This window comes from Vigna radiata, chromosome 6, assembly GCF_000741045.1.
Source record: "Vigna radiata var. radiata cultivar VC1973A chromosome 6, Vradiata_ver6, whole genome shotgun sequence".
Lineage (NCBI taxonomy): Eukaryota > Viridiplantae > Streptophyta > Magnoliopsida > Fabales > Fabaceae > Vigna > Vigna radiata.
The window spans coordinates 16,198,363-16,220,335 of record NC_028356.1 but is presented as its reverse complement, the minus strand read 5'-3'; the positions used below and the strand labels follow the sequence as shown (position 1 = coordinate 16,220,335).

General features: G+C 37.7%; 1 protein-coding gene across 2 annotated transcripts; it reads left to right on the top strand.

Annotated features, from left to right (window-relative positions):
- The first annotated feature begins 438 nt into the window (after positions 1–438).
- On the top strand, positions 439–21,664 carry LOC106764072 (synaptonemal complex protein 1). 2 transcript variants are annotated; one of them, XM_014648288.2, is made up of 19 exons: positions 439–786; positions 914–963; positions 1,099–1,306; positions 1,413–1,538; positions 1,681–1,779; positions 2,992–3,668; positions 3,751–3,999; positions 4,087–4,215; positions 4,301–4,369; positions 4,441–4,551; positions 9,175–9,282; positions 9,360–9,470; positions 9,543–9,629; positions 18,568–18,636; positions 18,749–18,856; positions 19,025–19,111; positions 19,278–19,337; positions 20,424–20,527; positions 21,164–21,664. In XM_014648288.2, exons 1-18 carry the CDS (start codon positions 633–635, stop codon positions 20,523–20,525), a joined length of 2,604 nt encoding a protein of 867 aa, XP_014503774.1. In that variant the 5' UTR covers positions 439–632; the 3' UTR covers positions 20,526–20,527; positions 21,164–21,664. The 2 variants fall into 2 exon arrangements, with proteins under 2 accessions (XP_014503774.1, XP_022637869.1); XM_022782148.1 differs by having other exon boundaries at positions 19,022–19,111.
- The last annotated feature ends 309 nt before the right edge of the window (positions 21,665–21,973 follow it).

The window sequence follows — 21,973 nt, the reverse complement described above, 5'->3', positions numbered from 1 at the left end:
GACTTTTGTTTTTTAACAGGATATTAGTAATTGAATGTATTTACAACTTCATGTTTTAAATAATTGAAGATGACCACAATTTTATGACGATAATAACTCAAATTAAGTTTGAAAAAACACTCTTGTTAAACAATAGAAATATTTTAAATATTTTTTATTTATAAAATGATTTTCTTTTAAGAATTTGTGCTTTGTTTTATCATAAAAGTTCATAATTTAAAAACACTTAAAGTTAATAAATTATGTTCTTTTAAATACAACTAGTTTATTTATGTAATTTTGGAAAAAAAATTCTTTTGATACTAAAAAAAACTCCTTTCCATAATTGTTTTTTCACAATTAATTATAAATTAAAAATATTTAATTTAATTACTGTAAAAATAATAAAAAGAAAGCTTTTTGTGTGGAAGGAAGTTAACGGTCTACGACGAAGAAAAATCCCGCTCACACGAGAGTATAAATATTGCGTCACCGTGGCGCCTAACAAAATTTCAATTTCACACTCAACTGAAACGTCCCTTTGAGCGGGCAGAGAAGAGAACCGCCCCTTGCAGCGCAGCGCAGTGTGGCAGACAAGAGAAACGCTTGAAAACTCCACTCACATTTTCTAGGGTTCCATTTCGATCTTCGCTATGCAGAAGAAGCTAGCATTCCCAGTCTCCAAGAGCCTGGACCAATTCAAATCGTTGTACGGTTCCATTTCGGGAGCTTCCAAGCCATTATCTTCGCGTCCTTCTGTGGATACCGTTTCTTCGGGGAGTTTTGCAAACCTGAAGCTCACCGCAGGTTTTGAACGCAATTTCCTTTCAATTATGTTCTTTTCGGTATATTTTCCTCCTTATTCGAGAACAAAGATTATGTTGGAAATTCTTATCGTAACGTGACCATGGTTCTTCGATTTATTCATGTGCAGAGAAATTGGTGAAAGAGCAAGCTTCGGCGAAGACTGACCTTGAAAATGCGGTATGATGATACTTTCCTTTGAGCTTGCGCTGTGAGGCGAGGATTGCACGCACGTGAATTAAAGTGTATGATGCTTAGGATTTCGTATTTGTTGTTTTATTGAGATGTTGTTACTCTATTGCTGTTCCTCGGCAGAATGCTAAGCTTAAGAAGTCGCAGGAGTGTGTGCGCGCATTGGAAGAAAAATTGCAGAATGCTTTAAACGAAAATGCCAAACTCCAGGTCAAGCAGAAGGAAGATGAGAAACTGTGGAAGGGATTGGAGTCTAAGTTCTCTTCTACTAAGACTTTATGTGATCAACTTACGGAAACTTTACAGAAGTTGGCTGGTCTGGTTCAGGATGGTATGAATATTCAAGTTCCCTCTGTTTACTTTTTGTTTTTTTATCTTTTATTTTTTTCATTTGATTTTTCTTTTAACTAGTCTACTGGTTCATCTTGCTGATATAGCCGAAAAAGATAAGGAGACATTGGAAAATAAACTGTCAGCAAGTTCAAAAACTCTTGATAGCTTGAGTAAACAGATGGATGGTTTGTCTTTGAAGCTAGATTCTGCACAGGAAACAATTAGAACCCGTAAGTTCTTTTCAGTTTAAAACTTCGGTAAAAAAAAAATTGAATTGAAACATAGCTTGGTTTGACATGTTGTAATTGTGATGTTCCGATATTTAATATCCATAATGCTCCCATAGGTAACATATGGTTATCCCTATTATAGGTGATAACGAACTAGAGAAGCTCAAATTTGCTTCAGAAGAAAAGGAGAAATTTCACAGAGATGAACACTGCAGAGTTGCCAATGTTATAGAAGAGAAAGGTGAGGATTATGTTGCAAATTGCAATTGTTTAGTATATATCCGGCTATGTATAATGTTATATCTCTTGGGATGTAGAATTGATGCATTATATTGAAAGGATTTCGGATGAGGTGGGTCATTACTAAACGTATTTTGGTCCTCGAGGGTCATTTGTTCAGTTTATGTATCTGCTTTTGTTTGTTGTGTGTTATTTAGGTCAGATTTTGAAATTGAAAAATCGCATACTGAAAAGTATCAATAAATTGTCTTCTTGGTTTGCATAGTTTATTCTTTAATCTTATTTGGCATTTGTTCTTGGCTCTCGTCTTTAATGATCTTGATTTCTTGGAAATGATATGGCACTTATGTAGCTAATCTAAGGTTCCTTTTCAACTCTTATGGTAGAACTTGTAATAATCTTTCATTTGACCACATTTCAAACCAAGGTGTGGTGGTATGTCAGGGTAATAAAAAGCATTTGGGCATGTTTATTTAAGGTAAGGTCATATCATGTCCAATGTCGTATCTATTCATATCCTGTGTTACATCCATAATTATTGGTCAAAGTTTATTTACTTTCAACCCCTACATCAGACGTTATCTGGATCTACCACTGGCCCCAAGTAACTAATTACTTAATGCAAAATGTGTACTCAACAGCTTCTATATTATATATCTTAATAGCCTGTCAAGATGGAACCTTCCAATGCTTTTCAAACTAAAATGATAAATGAATATATAAAACTAAGTTCTGTTTCTGTTTGACTGAGAAGATACTGATGAGAATGTTTAAAATAACATTATTTGATTTGTCATGGAAGATTGTGTCATTCGAGATAACTGAGTAGCTTTCTTCTCACGTTATACATGGGCTAGTACTTTGTCTTTTGTATCATGTTAGATATTAGTTGTGTGTTTATGTTAATTAGGGAAACATAGTCCCTATGTTTATTATGATATTTTTACATATTCATTTGTATTTGGGCTTAGCCCACATTCTTATTATTATAAATACATTACCCCATGTGTATGCAAAGATACATAAGGGAGATTTCTCCTAATCTTTTTCCTATTTCACATGTCACATCACATTCATGCAATTTCAAGGTTATTAGGTTTCAATTTGTTTCCTTTTCGTACCTAAATCCTTATAATTCTCAACAGACTAGATATCCTGTATCTTAACTTGCTACTGATTTGAATTGTTGTATGGAAATTCATTTTGTTTGCAGATAATATGATAAGGAATTTAGAAGAAATCTTAGCATCTAGTAGATTGGCTACAGAGAATTTGAACTCAACTTTGGAAGAGGTTCACGTTCAGTTAAAAGTTAAAGAAGATGAAATTATGCGTCACATAACCAGTCAAGAGAAATTGGAGAAAGAAAAGAGTGATCTTCAATTGCTGAATGCTGGGCTTGCAGAAAAGCATGAGATGTCACTTCAGGAAATTGAAAACCTTAAAGAAACACTTCAGTCTTTGGCTGCAGATTTGTCAAATTTAGACAAAGAAAGCCTGAATCTTTTGAGCAAGTTTGATGAAATGAATTTACTCTATGCTTCTTGCTTCCAGTTGGTTCAGAAGGAGAGAGAAACTTTCTCAAAACATGCTCAATACCAGTATAGTGAGCTAAATAACAAATTTGTAGTCCTGGAATTAGAAAAGAACGCAACTCAAATGAAAAATTACGAGTTAAACAAAACTGTGGATGAACTTCGGAAAGTTCAAGAATCTACCGTAGCCCAACTTACAGAGGACTCTCGATTGGCTGCTGAGAGAATTCAAAGTTTGGTGTCAGAAACTGAGACTTTAGTCTCAAAAAAGAAAGAAGCAGAGGTATTAATTTCCAAATTAGAAGAGAAAGTTGAACTTCTATTAGAAAGTTCTAGATCATCAGACAACCACGTGGTATGAAAGTTAATCTGGTTTAGTTAATTTCCTATCGACATATATTGTCGAGTTCTTTATTGAGGTATCTAATGCTTTGCAGCAAGACTTGCTGCTGAAGGTTTCAGCACTAGAGACTGAAAGCAAAGAAAATACCGAAAGACTACAGGCAGAGATATTGAAGAAATCAGAGGAAATAGATACTTTGCAAAAGGAGAGAATAAAACTAGAGAAGCATGCTGATTCTCTTGGTCAAGAAGTAATCCAGCTTCATAATGCCCTGGAGGAAAAAGAACAGTGTGTTTTACACTGTAAGGAACAGGAAAAGAAGCTACAAGATCAAATCACAGAGGTTTTGGAGCAAACATATAGTGCAAATTGCCTGTTCCTGACTGGTTTTTTGTGTATTATTTAAGTTTTTTTTTTTATGACTTTGCAGAACACATCATTGTTGACTGCTGTTGAAAGCAAACTTTCAGAAGCTAGGAAGCAATATGATCAAATGGTAGAGAATAAACAGTTAGAACTATCAAGGCATTTGAAAGAAATATCTCAGAGAAATGATCAGGTCTTGTACATATAGCTGGCTACCTACTATTGGTTCTGGAGAAATAGAGCCCTAACTTCGCGTGAAATCTTCATTATTTGAACAGGCTATCAATGACATTAAAAGGAAGTATGAATTGGAGAAGATGGAAATTGTGAATATGGAAAAGGACAAGGTTTGATATTATATCCTGGCATCTGAGATGTTATTTCCATTACCTTGTTTCTAACCAATTTTAACCTTCAGACAGACAAAACTATTGCCGAAATTGAGGGAAGATGTGATAAAAAAATTGCAGAATGCAACGAAGAATCAAGGCAGCAGTTGATGCGTATTCAGGAAGAAAACACGTTGCTGGTAAGCATAGGAAAAAGTGTTGAATTTTAAATTATTGGCTACTTAGAAGTAATCTGGCATAGCATTTTCTATTACATGCGATTCTAAGTGGTCTGATTCGGCTTTAGTTACACTTTTAATTACTTTATGTTCTAATTAGTTAAAAATCCATTTTTAAAATAAACTTATTGTTGAGTCCGGAGAAAATATTTATTTAAGTTACAAAAGGATATTGCAATCGTCACAAGTGTGCTATTGTAAAATACTAGAGATCTCTTTGTAATCGCTATGTATGGACGTTTATGTGCTGTTTCATTTATTCAATTCAATAAAATCTTTTCTCTCATATAGCTGAATTCTTTTAAAGTTGGTATTACAACTTCTGATCTTGGGATATAAACTTCTGTACTTTTCCCTTTGCCGTCTTAGTTGCAATTTTAACTTTTTGGTGTTATTTTGTGCTCCTATTTATTTTGTTTATCTGGTTTGTCTAAAGTGCACCTAGTTTGTGTTTCATGAGTATTGTCATTGTCACCGTCATCGTCGTTACCACTGCCATAGACACCAACTTGACCGACAACCACACCAAGGGATTCGCCATTCTCCGATCTGACAGCTCCTGGAGTTGTGCCGCCATTGGAGCAGCCACGCGTCCACATGCCTGTTCCCCTTCTCTGAGTGTGTGAGGGTTTGACACACCACCCATTTTCTAACCGTTGAGATGACTGTTATAGACCTGTCCTTGTTAAGAACATCGGCCTCGGGTTTCGTATCTCTCCTTTGTAAAGGGCATTGTTCATAATTTTCTCTAAAAAAAAAAGGGTTTTAAGGAATCACTTCTTTGGTATGTCGATTCCACTAAGTAATGCTTATTTTTCACATTTTCTTGATGATGATCTATTTTGATGGTCGAAATTATTTCGACTGGGCTTAATTTATTAGGTGCACATTCAAGGGCAAGTTCTATCATATTCAATAGTTTGGGACAGTTGACTCAGATTATCATCTGGCTATGGGGATCCATGATTACATAAATTATATGTTTTACTCCTGTCCATGTGAAATTTAGAAGACCTTGAAATTACTTATTTCTTATTATAACACGTTTTGTTATGAGTTAGAAAACAAGATCTTCAGTCCTATATAGGGTGTCCTCTGTGTCGCAAAATACACTGGAATACTAAAGGGTCTATGGATTTAATTGGACTAGTATCAAAATTTGATGTCTGAAAATAGCATAGATGTTGCCTCTCTTGTTTAGTTTTGAATTTTAAATATGACCCTACTAGAATACAAATTCTTGGAAAGAAAACCTCTTCCCTACACTGTTTGGGTGAGGAAACTTGTCGCATGGTCATGATGAATAAGCTCTTGACTAATGAAGCTGCCATGTTCTCTTGAAAGCTTCCAAACCTGAGATCTCAAATCTTGGGAACATGAAATTCAACTCAAAAGTTAAGGAAGATTGTTAATTCATTCATTGCGAGAAATTTGGTCGCACCAAGCAGACTTACTTTAGGTAACATGGAAAGGAGAAGACTCTCATTCCTTTGGCAAAACTAAAGGTAAGGGTGGGCAAAAAACTCAGATTTTTAGATCCAATTTATAATAAACTAAAATTTATATTGTTTTAAGTCCATTTAAATGGATTTATCCCAAATCCTTATCCATATTTTTAGATTTTAAATCCAATCTACTTAAATGGATTTGGACCAGATTTAGATTTGATCATGGTTTAGAATTTTGAAAATCCAAAATCAAAGTGCATCTAAGTCGAGCCAAGGCAATTGAGGATCAGGTTGAACCAAGTAGGCTTTGGTCTAAGGTCAAGTAGAGTTGGTTCAGGCCATCCATTGAGTTGAGTCAGCCCAAGATGATGGTCAAGCCAAATCGACCTAGGTCTGAAAGTCGAGCAGAGTTAGCCCTGTTGGAAAATCGAAACGAGTCAATCTTGGCTGAAGGGTAAGTAGAGTCAGCTCAGGCCGAAGGTCAACATGTGTTTGTCTAGGCCAAAGATCGAGAAATGTCAATCGGCCTTGGCTAAATGGTTAAGTCAAGTAGACCCAATACAAAATATCAAAGCCGAGTAGGTCAGGGCCAAAGGTCAACTCGAGTCCACTAAGTTGGAGGTCCAATTCCTCTTTTAATGTTTCTAGAACTTTATGTTAGGACTCTTGAGTTCTAGACCCTTGTGCTACAAACAATATTACTCCTCATTCACCTATTTTAGTATCATATGTTTCTCTTTTTGTAACCAAATTACTATTGTCAAACCATGAATGAAGAGATGAGTATGTCGTTTCTCTTTTTGTAACCACATTATTATTATCAACCACGAATGAAGATGAGTGCATCAGAAAAGAACTAGACATAGGAGATTGTTAACAAACCACAAGATAAAATGGCAATAGGATGCATATAAATCTATAATGTAAAGTATAGATTTGATGACATGTAGGATTGCTACAAAGCAGTATTAGTTTCTAAAGGGACTACTCAAACTTATGGTGTTGATTATGAGAAGACATTTACTCAAATGACAAAGATGAATGTTGTTAGAATCATTCTCTTATTAACAACTTAATTTGGTTGGGAATTGTAATAATTTGATGAGAAAAAGACTTTCTTACATGGACATGTAGAAGAAGTCTAGATGAAATTTCTTCATGTTTGATATCTATTAAAGAGGAGAATGAAGTGTGCATGTTGAAGAAAGCCTTGTGTATGTAAACTGTCATGCTTGGTTTGGTGTACTCACTTAGGTTATGATGGGGCATTGATAGAGTGTAGGTGGCCATAGTTCATCAAAAACTCCTTAGAAGGGAAACTTATTTGACTCTTGATCAATGCGGATGACATAATTGTTGTAGGGGGTGATGAATAGGCGAAACAAAATTCAAAAGAAAAGCTTGATACTTAGTTCAAGATAAAGGGTTTAGGAAAATTAAAGTACTTCTTAGGATAGAAGTATTTTACTCAAAGAAATACATTTTTATCTCTTAGAGAAAGTATGTTCTTGATTTTCTCAAATAAACATGTAAGATTGATTGAAAGACCACTAGAGCTCCCTTAGAACAACATCATAGAATTTGATGTGAGAAAGGTATTTCTACTATGAATAAGGACTAATATTAGAGACTTGTAGGGAAGCTCATTTACTAATCACATAAACTAATGTAAGACCTGACAACTTATCATAGTCAGTTTATCATTAACTAATCGAATCATAGTCAGTTTATGCATGATCCAAGGGAGTGACATTTACAGTGTAAACAAAATCCTTCAATATTTGAAGACATGTCCAGGAAGAGAATTGTTATTCAAGAAGAATGATTAATTAAAATTTGAGGTGTATACTGATGGAAATTATGTAAGGCCTATTACAATTAAGAGATTCATCTCAAGATATTTTGTTCTTGGATAGAAATTTAATGACTAGGAAAAGTAAAAACTAAAATGTTGTTGCTCAGTCTAGTGCAAAGACTGATTTCAAGCTGACATATATGATGTGTGAATTGTTATGGTTCAGAAATATTATATGAAAGTTGCATGCGGAGATCCCATAACTCTTTATTATCATAGTAAATAAAGCTATTACCATTTCTCATAATTTAGACCAATATGATAGGACCGAGCACATGAAAATAAACTGATACGTTATTGAAGAAAAGTTAGATAGTGACTTTATCACCACTTGTTATGTCCCATTTCGGCTTCTTATGAATGAGGAGAAAATATCTTGTTAAGTTACTAAAGGATATTCTAATCATTACATGTGAAATATAGTACGATAGTTGATATCTCTTTGTAATTGCTACTTTTAGGATAGAGTTGTCTATATATAATGCTTATGTACTGTTTCTTTTATTCATTAAGATCTTTTATCTCGTACAATTGAATTCTTTTTAAGTGTTATTATGTGGTTGATAATTTAGATATGCAATATATTAAGCTTTTCAGATAGTTAGTTCATGGCATGGTACGAAAGTCTCTACGACTTAGTGGGTCTGGAGTTGAATCTTTTCTATTCTTATCCTTCTTATTAAAGGTTGAATTGAATTTCATCCTAAGGTAGGTCATAGGAGGAGTCGGGCATTATCCACACTTAAAGGCCAAACGGGGGAATGTGAAATATATAAAGTACAATAGGTGAATACTTAAATTGATCCATAAAATTATGAGGCGAATTTCAAACATTCGTGACCCAAACGATAATTTAACAAATTTTCAAGGACTAAAGTAAAATTAAGTTAAATTTAGGAACTAAAGTGACACAACAACATAGGTACTTCTTTTAATTTCTTTTTTACTTCCAAAGACTAATGGGACAACTTTGGATGACCAATTTGGATATTCACTCAAAACAAAATCATTCATGTATCTTCACATAAGAACATTGCTTTTTAAATAATTGGTCCATAATAGTAGTGATGGTAACGTGAAATCTGTTATGTAAAGGTATCAAGTTTTTCTAGTGAAAATTTAAAGTGGTCTAACTTATGCCTTTATTTAAACGGGTATGTATCTCTTGTGAATTTTGGGAATGTTGTTGCATCATTACTTTCCTCTTTTATGAAATTTGATTAATTTAAAGTTGAAAAAATTCCAGGCAATCGGTCACTTGATTTCCTGCTCAATTTACAGGTTAATCAAATGCAGCAGGAGCACGACAAGAAGCAACTAAGCCTCATATCTGAGCACAATGAACAGCTAAAGCGTACCCAACTGCTAGCTGAAAATGAACTGCGAGAGGTACCACACACCCACACTCGTTTGTCAGAGCCAAGATTTGTATACAAAATTCTTCACCTATTGATACGTTAATGTAGAAAACAATCTTTATGAGGAATGATCATGAAGCTCAGATTAAAGCATTGAGATGTGAACTTGAAGATGAATGTCGGAAGCTAGAAGAGGAGTTGCATCTTCAAAAATCCAAAGTATGGAATACTTTATACAATAAATTTATTTCATCACATAATTTTATTAATATTATTTGGGGTATATTGCAGGAAGACAGACAAAGGGCTTTGTTGCAGTTGCAATGGAAAGTGATGAGTGACAAACCCAAAGAGGACCAAGAAGTGAATTCAAAACAGGTTGATTTGTGTTTCAGTCTCTCTCTGTGTGTCCCTGTCCAAATAGATGCCATATTTGTTAGTTTTCATGTTTGGACACCATTGGTTTGGCATTAGATTTATCCTTCTGTAGGCATAATTGGGAGTGAGAAAACATTCCTGCTATAACATTTAACCTAAAATTTCTTCCTTAATATTCTTTCAACCCAAGCATGCGAATTGTGAACTTAGATGCACCACAGGTTGATGGAAATAAACACCCGTTGGTTCACATGCATTTTCTTATTGAAATATTACCACTTATAGAATCGGCATAATCTTGTTACATAAAGCATAACTATTTTGTAATGACTCTTACTGACACACTTTTATATAGATTTGATTGGCACAGTTTCTCGTAGGATAGTTGATAGACTTCTTTTGTCAAGAAGTCGATCAACCCCCTGAGTAGCACTAACATGAACAAAAGAAAGAAAGAATACTCTGTATATTGCTTCTGAAAAGTATGAACAATGTACACACTCACACCACTAGGGAGCACTTTCCCTCCACAGGAAAAGATATCCTGTCTATACCCAAGAATACAAAAGAATTAACCAAACACTGTACAACACACACAACCTTGTTTATAAGGTTTCCCCCCTTCAAAACTAACTGTTTAAACCAACTGTCTAACTATCTTTCCCACTCTCTAACCTCCTAACTGCCCTCTCATTTTCTCTTCCTTCTTTAATACACCCTTAATACTTTATCATTAGCTGCCTCCACAAAATCAACCTTGTCCTCAAGGTTGAATTCTGAGAATTGCTCTTTGATGGTAAGCTCATCCTCACACCTGGCTCCCTTGTGCCCCCTTCCTACCACTGAACCAGCACTTGAGGTATCAACTTCCCCTGCTGCTATTGCTTGCTATGTCTTTGCAGCACTTTTAATGGCCAACAAAGTGACCTTTCCACTTGTTATTCTTCTAGTAGCTCCCCTTCCATTGTAATGTGCAGACAACTTAGGATGTAATCTCGTAGGCATGGATGCTTGCCTATGAGGCCTGATCTTTAAGAAAACCCAGTCCCCTTCCTTTATAGTAACTGCCCTGCTTTTCTTGTTCGCATACTGAGTAATCTGGTCCCATGCCTTGGCCAGATGATACCTCAACTGCTTCAATGTTTCATCTCTGGTTTGCAATTCTTAGGCTATTGCTTCTACCTCCGTTTCCCCGGGTATAAACCTTGTTAAAGTAGGAAGATGTCTCCCATATACTATTTCAAAAGGGGTACATTTAATAGCCCTCTGGTAACTGGTATTGTAACAGTATTCCGCCTAGGGCAAAACCGAGCTCCACATCTTAGGCTGTTCTGAACTGAAGTAACGTAAATATGTCTCCAATATCTTGTTGATCACCTCGGTTTGCCCATCCGATTCTGGGTGGTAAGCCATGCTCATGTAGAGCTGCGTTCCCTGCAATTTGAACAGCTCTTTCCAAAAAACACTCAAGAATGTTGGATCCCTATCACTCAAAATCGACACTGGTATTCCATAAAGTCGGACCACCTCTCTCACAAAGATTTCAGCTATGGATTTAGTTGTGTAAGGTTGCTTAATGGGTATGAAATGACCATACTTACTCAACCTGTCCACCACCACTAACACAACATCGTAACCCTGAGACTTGGGTAGTCGCACCATAAAATCCATGCTGACTTCTTTCCATATGGCCTTAGGAATGGGCAGCGGTTGAAGGAGACCTTGCGAGGATGACGCTAAATATGTGTTATTGGAAAACTAAACAGGCTGCCACAAAATCGGTCGCCGTCTTCTTCATGCTAATCCAGTAAAGTGATTGAGCAATCCTCCTATACATCCAGTACACCCCCGAATGCCCCCCTGTGGTAGTAATATGGAAGTTTGCCAGCAACGTTGGAATCCACTCTGACTTAGCCGAGAGCACTAAACGCCCCTTGTAATGTAGCCTACCATTCTCCAATGTATACGTGGGGGTGAGAATTTGGATCTACTTTTACTTCCCCAATGATCTTCTGTAGACTCCAATCCTCCTCTACCTCCTCTAACACCTCTTGAAACTCTTGCTAATAGGGCCTGGTGATTATCTTAAATTTCTTGTCGGCTTCCTCTATCTCCTCCCCTTTTCTAGATAGGCCATCTGCTACTCTGTTTGACGCCTCGGTCTGGTAAACGATATCAAATTCATACCCCAGCAGCTTGGCTAGCCAATTCTACTAATCCTGAGTTGTGATTCGTTGATTCAGCAAATACTTAAGACTCCTCTGATCAATGTAAAATACAAACCTCTAGCCCAAGAGGTAAGGGCGACAATGTTGTATGGCTAGTGCTAAAGCCATCAACTCTTTCTCATAAATGAATTTGGTGAGAGATGATTTTGACAAAGCCTTGTTGAAATAGGCAATTGGCATTTTGTTCCGGGGCAGAACAACCCTTACTCCTTTCCTTGATGCATCGCATTCCACATGGAATGTTTGTGAAAAGTTCGGTAAAGCAAGCACCGGTGTTGTGGTCACTGCCTCCTTTAGATCTCTCATAACAGCTGCCCCTAACTCTAACCACTCAAATTTTCCATTCTTCAACATATCAGTAAGTGGCCTTGCCATTTTTGCATAGTCTCTTATGAACCTCTGGTAGTATCTTGTAAGCCCCCAAAATCCCCTCAACTCCTTGATGTTTCTAGGTTCAGGCCATTCCACCACCATTGACACCTTCTCTCCATCCATTTCCACCCCTGTCTCGGAGATCATATGACCTAGATACCTAATATGCCTTCTCCCAAACTCACTTTTTCTTGTTTGCAAAGAGTTGTTGCTGAGCCAACCTCTCCAGCACCTGTGTGAGATGTCGCTCATGTTCCTCCTACGTTTTGCTATAGATCAAGATGTCGTCAAAGAAGAACAACAAACATTTCCTCAAAAAAGGCCTCAAAAGGGTGTTTATCATACACTGAAAAGTTGCAGGGGCATTTGACAATCCAAAAGCCATCACTAGGAACTTGTAGTGACTCTAGTGAGTCCTAAAGGCCATCTTTTGAATGTCTTCCTCCCTCATCCTAATCTGGTGATACCCTGCTCTCAAGTCCACCTTTGAAAAATAGGCTACACCTTGGAGTTCATCTAGCAACTCCACAATAACAAGAATAGGACATTTTTCTGGTATTGTAGCCCTGTTGAGAGCCCTGTAATCTATAGAAATCCTCAAACTTCCATCCCTTTTATTCATTAGAATAATTAGGCTTGACTATGGGCTGTTGTTGGGTTTGATGATACCCAACTCTAGCATTCTTGCCACTGTTTTTCTATCTCTGTCTTCATCAAGTCTGAATAGTGATAGGGCCTCACATTGACAGGTTTAGTGCCCTCTTTAATGAGTATTTTGTGGTCTACAAATCTAACAGGGGCAACCCCTGGGTTCCCTGAAAATTTGATCAAACTCTCCTAGAATCTGCTCCAGCCCCTTCTCCTGACTATGTGTCAACCGCCTCTTCTCCTCCTCTTCTAATTCAGTCTAACTCAGACCCCAAACCAGTGTCATGGTCTATATCCTTGTTTCCTTCAATAACGCCTTTGGGGTTACTAACTTTCAGGTTAGATTCGGGTCCCCCTTGATCAACACCTCCTCCTCCTCCCGGTCGAATCTCATAGTAAGTTTTCCCCAGTTAATCTTCATCTCACCCGAAGTTGCCAGCCAAGCCAACCCTAATATAATGTCCATTCCTTCTAACTCAAAAAGATAGAATCTTTCCTTGATCTCCACTTCTTCCAAGTCAAAGGGACCCCGTTACAGCACCCTTGTGTAGCCTTCTTCTGCTCATCTCCCAAAAACACCTTATAAGGAGGTGTTTCTTCCACTTCTAATCCCAATTCCTCCAACAGCCTCATCGAGATGAAGTTTTATGACTTGCTCCACTGTCAATCAGGACCAATATTTTCTTCCCCTATATCCAACCTTGCAATTTCATGGTGTTGGTCTAGGTTAGACCTCCTGCTTAGAACACAGGCAACTCCATGCACCTCTGTTCCACTTCCTTGCCTTTCTCATCTTCCTCTCCTTCATCCCCTTCCACCATTATCATCACCTCATACTCCTCTTAGCACACCTGTGCCCTGGGCTATAGGGCCCTCCACAATGGAAGCATCTTCCGTCCTCCCTCCCTTTTACATACTAGGGATAGGGTAAAGTCCTCACCCCTGGTTGCCCATCTCCCCTCCTGCATTACTCCCCACATTGGAACTCAGCGTGCTAGTAGTTCCCTCCTTCTTCGACACATTTCCCCCACTCGTGGCCCTCAGCCCATCCTGGTTTCCCTTATACGTCTCAGTTCTAGCAATTGTCCCAGAGCTCCCCTGATACCTTCCCCATGTTTGGCCACTTTTTCTTTTCGTTCCGCCATTCGTTCCAGGGATAACCCCTGGTTCCTCCACATCGCAGGCCACTTCCATGGTCGTTACTAGGTCCCTCAAATTATGGGGCCTGATCTGCTTCTTGAGGCCTCCTTGCAAACCCACGAAAAAATAGTCCAAGAGTTGTTCTTCTGTCACCCCGTTGCTTGCACCACTAGATTTCAAATTCTTGGACATACTCCTCCACTTTCCCCCTTTATCTCATGGCGGCTAGTTTCTCAAAGATTGTCCCTCTGTTCCTTCCACCAAACCTCCTCAACAATGCCTCCGTCAAAGCTTCCCAAGGAGGGTTCTTGGTTTTCTTCCTCCAAAACCGAAACCAGTAACTCGCCCCCCCTTCCATGCAAATATACGCAAGCTTGATCTTCTCCATCTCTGAGATATTTTGGAGGTTAAAGAATTTCTCTGCCTTCGAGATCTAGCCCATTATGTCCAGGCCCTCGAACTTGGGTAATTCCACTCGCTTCATCCAACTCCTCTGAAACATTCCTCTGTCGTCCTCCATTTCGTCCTCCGAACTCTCTTTTCTTCTCTCTCGACCTTCGTTCACTAAATCACGAATTCCCTCCGAGCTCCTCTCTTGGTTCCTCGTTCTCCTTCCCAGTACGCACACGAGTTCTTGGAGTTCTTGGTGCACCCCTCTCATCTGGACTTTGAATTCTTCCATCGTCGTCTCCATAGCATCGAAACACCCTTCCAGTGCATCCAGTCTTCCATCTATTCTCCCCTCCGAAGCATTCATTTTACCCTCCATCGCTCTTCGCAACCTTTGTAATCCAACATGTCAGACCAAACTTGATAGACTTCTTTTGTCAAGAAGTCAATCAACCCCCTAAGTAGCACTCACACGCACAAAAGAAAGAAAGAATATGTTAGGTTCCTGGGTTTGGAACCTAACAAGAACTCAATCAAAAAGATAGAAATATTGGGGAAAGAATGAGTTTCTGTATTATTCACCGTGAAAGAAAAACTATTTTACAATGGGAGCATAACCTCCTTGGATGAGGGCATAACCCCTCTTTGCAAACAATATGTTTGACTCTACCACAAAATACTCAGATATTCCCCTACACAGTAAAAGAACTCTATTTATATCCACTCTGACCGCTTCCCCCTTTACAACCGACACCTCCAGACCCTTAACTCCTAAACCCATCTATTATATCATCCTATATCCTAACATTACACCCCCTTCCAAACAACCTTGTCCTCAAGGTTGGAAAAAAAACTGGGTCGCTTGGCTCTTCTTCATCATTTTGTTTTCACCTAAAGAGAATCCATTAGTTAACAATTTTTTTCTCTTCTTCCAACTCCAAAACTTTTTTTCTGTAATGATGTTTTGTGGCAAATTTTCTCTTTGCTGGAACCCAAGGTAGTGGGTCTGCAACACTGACCATAATTCCACTTTCTCACAAAGTGGAGTCAAATTTTCTCTCTCCCGGAACAGAAGGTAGTGCGTCTGCAGCAATGCTCTTAGTCCCACTTTTTGCCTCTCTGTCAGCTCACCAGTCCAATCACCCGTCCACTCACCAACCCACTCACCGGTCCACTCACCAATCCACTCACTGCATGCCTCCTGCTCCACTACGTCCACATTCCACACAAAATCCCATGATTCAGCATCTGTTAACTTTAGTAAAACCTGTGGTTCACCCAGCTATTGGGATAAAGCTGGGTCATCTTGTTTCATCATCTTCTTACCCCCCAGATTATACCCCACGGTCCCTTCTTTCCAATTTATCATCATCTCTCCCATCTTGACTAACCAGTCAACCCCTAGGATGATATCAACACTGTCCAGTTCGAAAAAATGGTATCTTTCTTCGACCTTCGTCTCTGCCGGAAAGATTTCGACCTTCTCACAGCATGCCCTTGTCATCTTTCTCTGCCCCTCCCCCAAGCTCACATGATAACGGGGTGTGTTGCCTATGGGTAACTTCATAGTTTTGGGCTGAATCAACCCCTCCGCTGAGCACGCACATGCGTCATCTTCTTCATCCTCCGCCAGAAGCATAACATGTAAACTCCTCTCCGAACAGCGGTGACCGGAAACGAAAGGCTCCCCACATCGGGAACAGCGGCCTTCTCCCCGTCTTTTCAGAAATTCTGGGTAAGGACGGTTCCTCACCATACTGCCTCTGTTGTCGTTTCCTCCCCCCATGGTGCTCACCTCTGCCGTCGAACGAGTTATGACTCCTTCGCTCCGCGCCGACCCTAGACTCTCCGCTCTTCCGGACTGGTTCACCGTGGGTCTAGTAGGTTCTGATCGCACCACTACCCCCTTCGATCGCGATCCAGATGGGTTAATCTCGGACCCATTCCCATTGCCCCCTCTCGCTCGTAACATCGCATCCTCCACGTCACGTGCGACTCGCATTGCCATCATCAATTCTTGGGGATCTTGAATCCTCACTAGTTCCTTAATGTCCTCGCGTAATCCGGCGAGGAAATAGTCCAAGACCTGTTCTTCAGGTACGCCCTTGGTCTGTCCCATCAAAGTCTCAAACTCGCGAACGAACTCCTCCACCGTTCCTTCTTGGCGCAATGTCGCCAGTCTCTCGAACACCTTGCCCTTGAAACCTCCTCCAAAGCGGTTGATCAAGGCGGTCTTAAGGCCCTCCCAAGAACGGTTCTTGGCCTTCTCTTTCCAGACTTTGAACCAGTACGCTGCACTTCCCTCCATACTGACATAAATCAGCTCTACCTTTTCTTCGTCACCGTTCACCTTCTGAATATCAAAGAACCTTTCTGCCCGATTGAGCCAACTGAGTGGTTCGTCTTCGTCAAAGGTTGGTAACTCAACCCTCTTCCTCCAAGGTTTTTGCTCTCCACTTCTTTCACCGCTTCCACCACCTTCGGTCTCCCCATTCCCTCTATGTCTATTATCATTCACGGTACTATCATCCGAACTACTCTCCGTTTGATTTCCTTTTTTTTTTCCAAAATCTTCATAATTTGTTGTAAATCTCGACGTACCGCCGCAGACTCCGCCTTCAATCCCTCCACCTTTATTTCAATCGCTTCGAGTCGTGCCTCCGTCACTTTCTCCATCTCTCTGTCGCAGCACCCCCAACAATAGGATCCAGCAGGTCGGACCAATTGTTAGGTTCCTGGGTTTGGAACCTAACAAGAACTCAATCAAAAAGATAGAAATATTGGGTAAAGAATGAGTTTCTGTATTATTCACCGTGAAAGAAAAACTATTTTACAATGGGAGCATAACCTCCCTGGATGAGGGCATAACCCCTCTNTGCAAACAATATGTTTGACTCTANCACAAAATACTCAGATATNCCCCTACACAGNAAAAGAACTCTATTTATATCCACTCTGACCGCTTCCCCCTTTACAACCACACCTCCAGACCCTTAACTCCTAAACCCATCTATTATATCATCCTATATCCTAACAGAATACTCTATGTATTGCTTCTGAAAACTATGAACAATGTACACACCCACACCATTAGGGAGCACTCTCCTTCCACAGGAAAAGATGATAGGTTTCCAATAGCAAAACCTAATCAAGAACACTCCTCACACACGCAACAGGGAAACACAGCAGAGAAAAAGAATTGTATCGTGTATTATTCACAAAGAATTGAGTAAGTAGCAATGATACAAGAGGCTTAAACCCCTCCACAGGACTTAACCTGTCAACCAACTAACTGTCAAAAAGTGTATCTCCCAACTAAATGACTCCTATTTATACTAACACCTCCTCAAATCCACTTAACTGTGCGAATGTTAAGTGCTAACATCTAACCCATCTAACCCGCCTTCTTATTTCTCCTCTCATATACAATCCACCCCTGTTTATCCTTCTCAGGCCTATCAAAAGATATCCTATCTATACCCAAGAATACAAAAGAATTAACCAACCCTCTACAACACATACAACCTTCTTTATAAGGTTTTCCCCCTTCAGAACTAATTGTCTAATCTAATTGTCTAACTGCCTTTCCCACCCTCTAACCTCCTAACCGTCCTCTCATTTTCTCTTCCTTCTTTCATACACCCTTAATACTCTATCAATAGATGTTTTAAAATTGGAGTTAAAAAGATTTTATTGATGATTTTGCACTTCAGAAAGGGAAGAGAAGACAAAGCTCTAAAGGCTTCATGTAGTTAGAGCAGAAATTATGTGTGGGTGATTTTAGATTATAGACATTGGTTTGGTTATGGTATATTTTATTGCAATCATGCATCATTTCAAGCTCCTAACTCTCTTAAAGAGGAACATTATGGAAGGTACCAACATACTTACTGTTTAGTGGTTTCGTGAGTGTAAGGCCATTCCAATTGCAATTTATTTATTTTTATTCTGATATCGTATGTTCTTAATAGTTCTCCTAAAATTTATGAGTGATTAAGATACTAAAGCAATTCTATTCGTGAGAAAAGACATGAACGTATGAATATCATGGTAATCTGGTAGGTAAGTGTTAGAATACGTTAGCCTAGTGAATGTCATCAACCTTTGTTATGAATTTCAGTTGAATTCTCAAAATTAGCGTAATGCTTTTTACATGATAGGATTACTCCATTTCATCAATTAAGAGAAGGAGTTCTTGTGGTGGCAAAAGAAATCTGCAGCGTGGCTTAGTAAGATCGAAATTCTAGAAAATAAATTTTATTTTTTCCTTCCTTCATAATAGGTTATTGTTATGTTCTCACTAAGTCACCTAATATCCTTGGTCTTTCATTACTTTGCAAGGACTCTCCTTACTTTGAAGCAACACAAACACCAGTGCCAAAGTTGTTGACAAAAGTGGACAACATTAAAACAGGAAGTGCAGTGAGCATACCTAAGCGTCATAGAAAGGTGACTTTCCTTACTATGAATTAACGGCCAAGAGGAGGCTTATTTTGCAGCAATTACTAAGCAAGAGATTAGTATTTTAGGGATCTTCATTCGTGACCTGGAAAGATAGTAAGAGTAAATAACTTATGATATTTGGCAATTACCTTGGCTACTTAACTGAATTAGCAGGTAACTCGCCATGAATATGAAGTTGAGACTTCTAACGGAAGAACAATCACAAAGAAAAGGAAAACAAGAAGTACTGTTATGTTTGAGGCATGTATTTGTTTTTCTCTAAATTCTATTAACCATCTATATATATGGGTGTGCGTGTGTGAATATGACTACTCGCATGAGCTTAACACTAACACACCAGATCTCATGGCTTCGGAGTGCGGACTTCTTACGTCTCTGTTAATATGGAATCTCTTGTTATTGTCAGGATCCTAGAAATCGAAAGATAAACACACCAAAAGTAAATACTCCTGGAAGTGTTGTTAAGGTAACCAACTCAGATAAAACTTCTTTTTTATTAGTTTGTCATGCATAGCTTGCCCTTAGCTCTATTTCCTTAAAATATCAAGGAGCAAAGTTATCAAACTTGAACATTTTATTATATGTTTGGTTTTGTAGTAAGCTCATGATGAATCCCCTTCATTGCGGAGGATGTGATATCTACATACATCCCTTATCTTTCGTCCTTCACTTTTTATTGGCGTGGTTAAAAAAATAAAACTCTATTGGTAGCTTGTGGAGAAGCATTTCTTGGAGTGGTTGAAAAGAATCTCTTTACTCATAACTTATTTAGTTTTCTAAAATATTATGAATATATTTTATGTTTAATTTTAATATTAACATGAAATGAGAAAATATTACAATTAAAAGTCTATTTTAATTATTTTTAATGTATGTGTCAAAGTAGCTAATTAGAGTTGAATATATACGTGAACTTTTAAAATCCATTTTGCTAAGTACATAATCAAAATCAATTTTTAGTTAAAGTACTTAAACAATATTGTTCGCAAAAATCCATACACGTTGTTATACAAAAAAACTTAAGTTATTTCAAACTAAAACTTAACCACAATTAATTTTTACATAATCACATTCATACATTCACTTTATCTTCATTATTACACTATCCCGATGATACCAGAATTGATAATGCTAAGAGCTAATATGTTCTTGTTAGTTTAAAGTTTTTTCTTTTTTTTTTATATTTACTTTAGTTTTTATTATATAAGTTTTAGTGTTTTCCATGGTGATTATCTAATATGGAAACTATTAATCTTTTATCAGTAAATTGCTAGATTTGTAATTAGTTCTGTGTAAGAATCTTTTGCTTCTCTAGGTCCAATTGTTTTTCTGCAACATCGGAGTTAGTTCATCAAATTCTACTGATATAGTATAACTAAAAGCAAAAGGACGGAGGGTTTGTGATGAAAGTTTATTTTCACCCTTTTGTTTCTAAAAGAATATAAAACAAACTGATAGAATAATGATCCTTGTACTTACTTTTATTTATGGTGACATATCATGGTATGCTGTAGTAATATATGATTTTTCCTTTTACATATCATTAATGCAGAGCATCAAAGGAGGAGGACATACTAATCCTTCAAATATAGGTGATTTGTTTTCAGAAGGGTCTCTTAATCCCTATGCTGATGATCCCTACGCATTTGATTAGAGGTATTTACGATCAGTTACTGACTTACTAGAATCCTAATTTTATTTCCTTTGAAAAATATGATGCTTCCTCCTACTAGAAGTTATGAAAAAAGCACTGGAGCCTTTTCAGAACTTCCTAATTCTGTCTCGGTGATGCGGTCCTTTTATATATCTAAAATTAAGAGAGTCCTTGCTATTGCTTAACAAAAACTGTTACCTGAAAATTTTATATTTTATCTCAGACTCAGCTATATCCTGTCAGGGAATAAATACCTTGAATTCAAGTAATATCAACCCACTGTTACTTGGTTTGGTCCCTTTTGTTCTTTATCTGTTACACTTTCTGTTTCCCAGAAACATAGAATGATATTGGATATTTGATGACAGTATATCTGCTGAAACATGCATTCTGTGTCCTATATGACCTTGAATAACCACACGATTAATTAATCATTAAGCAAGACATTTTTTAAAAGACTGATATTCTAGGAGCAATTACATTTTTGTGTCGCATTATGCAAAATCACATCTTCAAATGTCGATTTCGGGAAAATTTGCTAATGCATGAAGAATCTAGGCTTTCTTTTGGTTCTCATACGAATATAGTCTTCTTCAATGATCGTCCCTGTTTACTTATGATTGCGTTATGATTTTCAGTTGGGCATGGACTGCTGTTTTCTTCATTGCCATTGTGACATAAAAGTTATGGATGAACATACAATTTTATTGAACCTGGAAAATAGACAAGATGGGTTGAAATTTAGCCATGCTATCATAGTTTCTTAGTATTATTGAAGTTGACAGATATGTAGACTTCCCGGTTATTTCTGCTGGTTGGATCTACAGCTGCTGATGATAGAATAATAGATATCTGGTCAAAAAAGTCATTTGACAAGATTTAGTTTCCCATATAATTTGTTTTCAAACAATTGCAGTTGTTTGCTGGGTTGTTGTATATAGCATCCGTCTCTATTGGAAGTGCCTGTAGAGGGTTTTCTAATTAGAATTAGAAATGAAAAACGACACTTCGCCAATATTTTCATGATATGGATCACTTGCACTGGCATAGTTTGTAAATATTATTCCTTTTTCTGTTAAAAAAAAAAAAAAACAGAGAGGATGACATTGTGTTCGGCAATAAGGAGTTTACTTGAGTTTTGACCCATTTAGGATTTTTCAGCCATCAGTTATCTAATCTACAATTTGATGTTCTATTTTTTTTTTTTCTTTTCAACTTAAAGTATGAGCTGAAGTGAAAGATGTTATAATTACAATTAATAAACATTAAATTGTAACAGATCAGACTTGTGACATCTATCTAGTTTAATCTAAACTTCAAAGGATTAGTTATAAAAAATCATTTAATAAAAGTACAATGATGGTTTACAGAATTATTTACCATCATTTAATTCTAGATTATTATTATATATAGCTACATTGTTGATTTCTAAATAGCTGAGAATATAA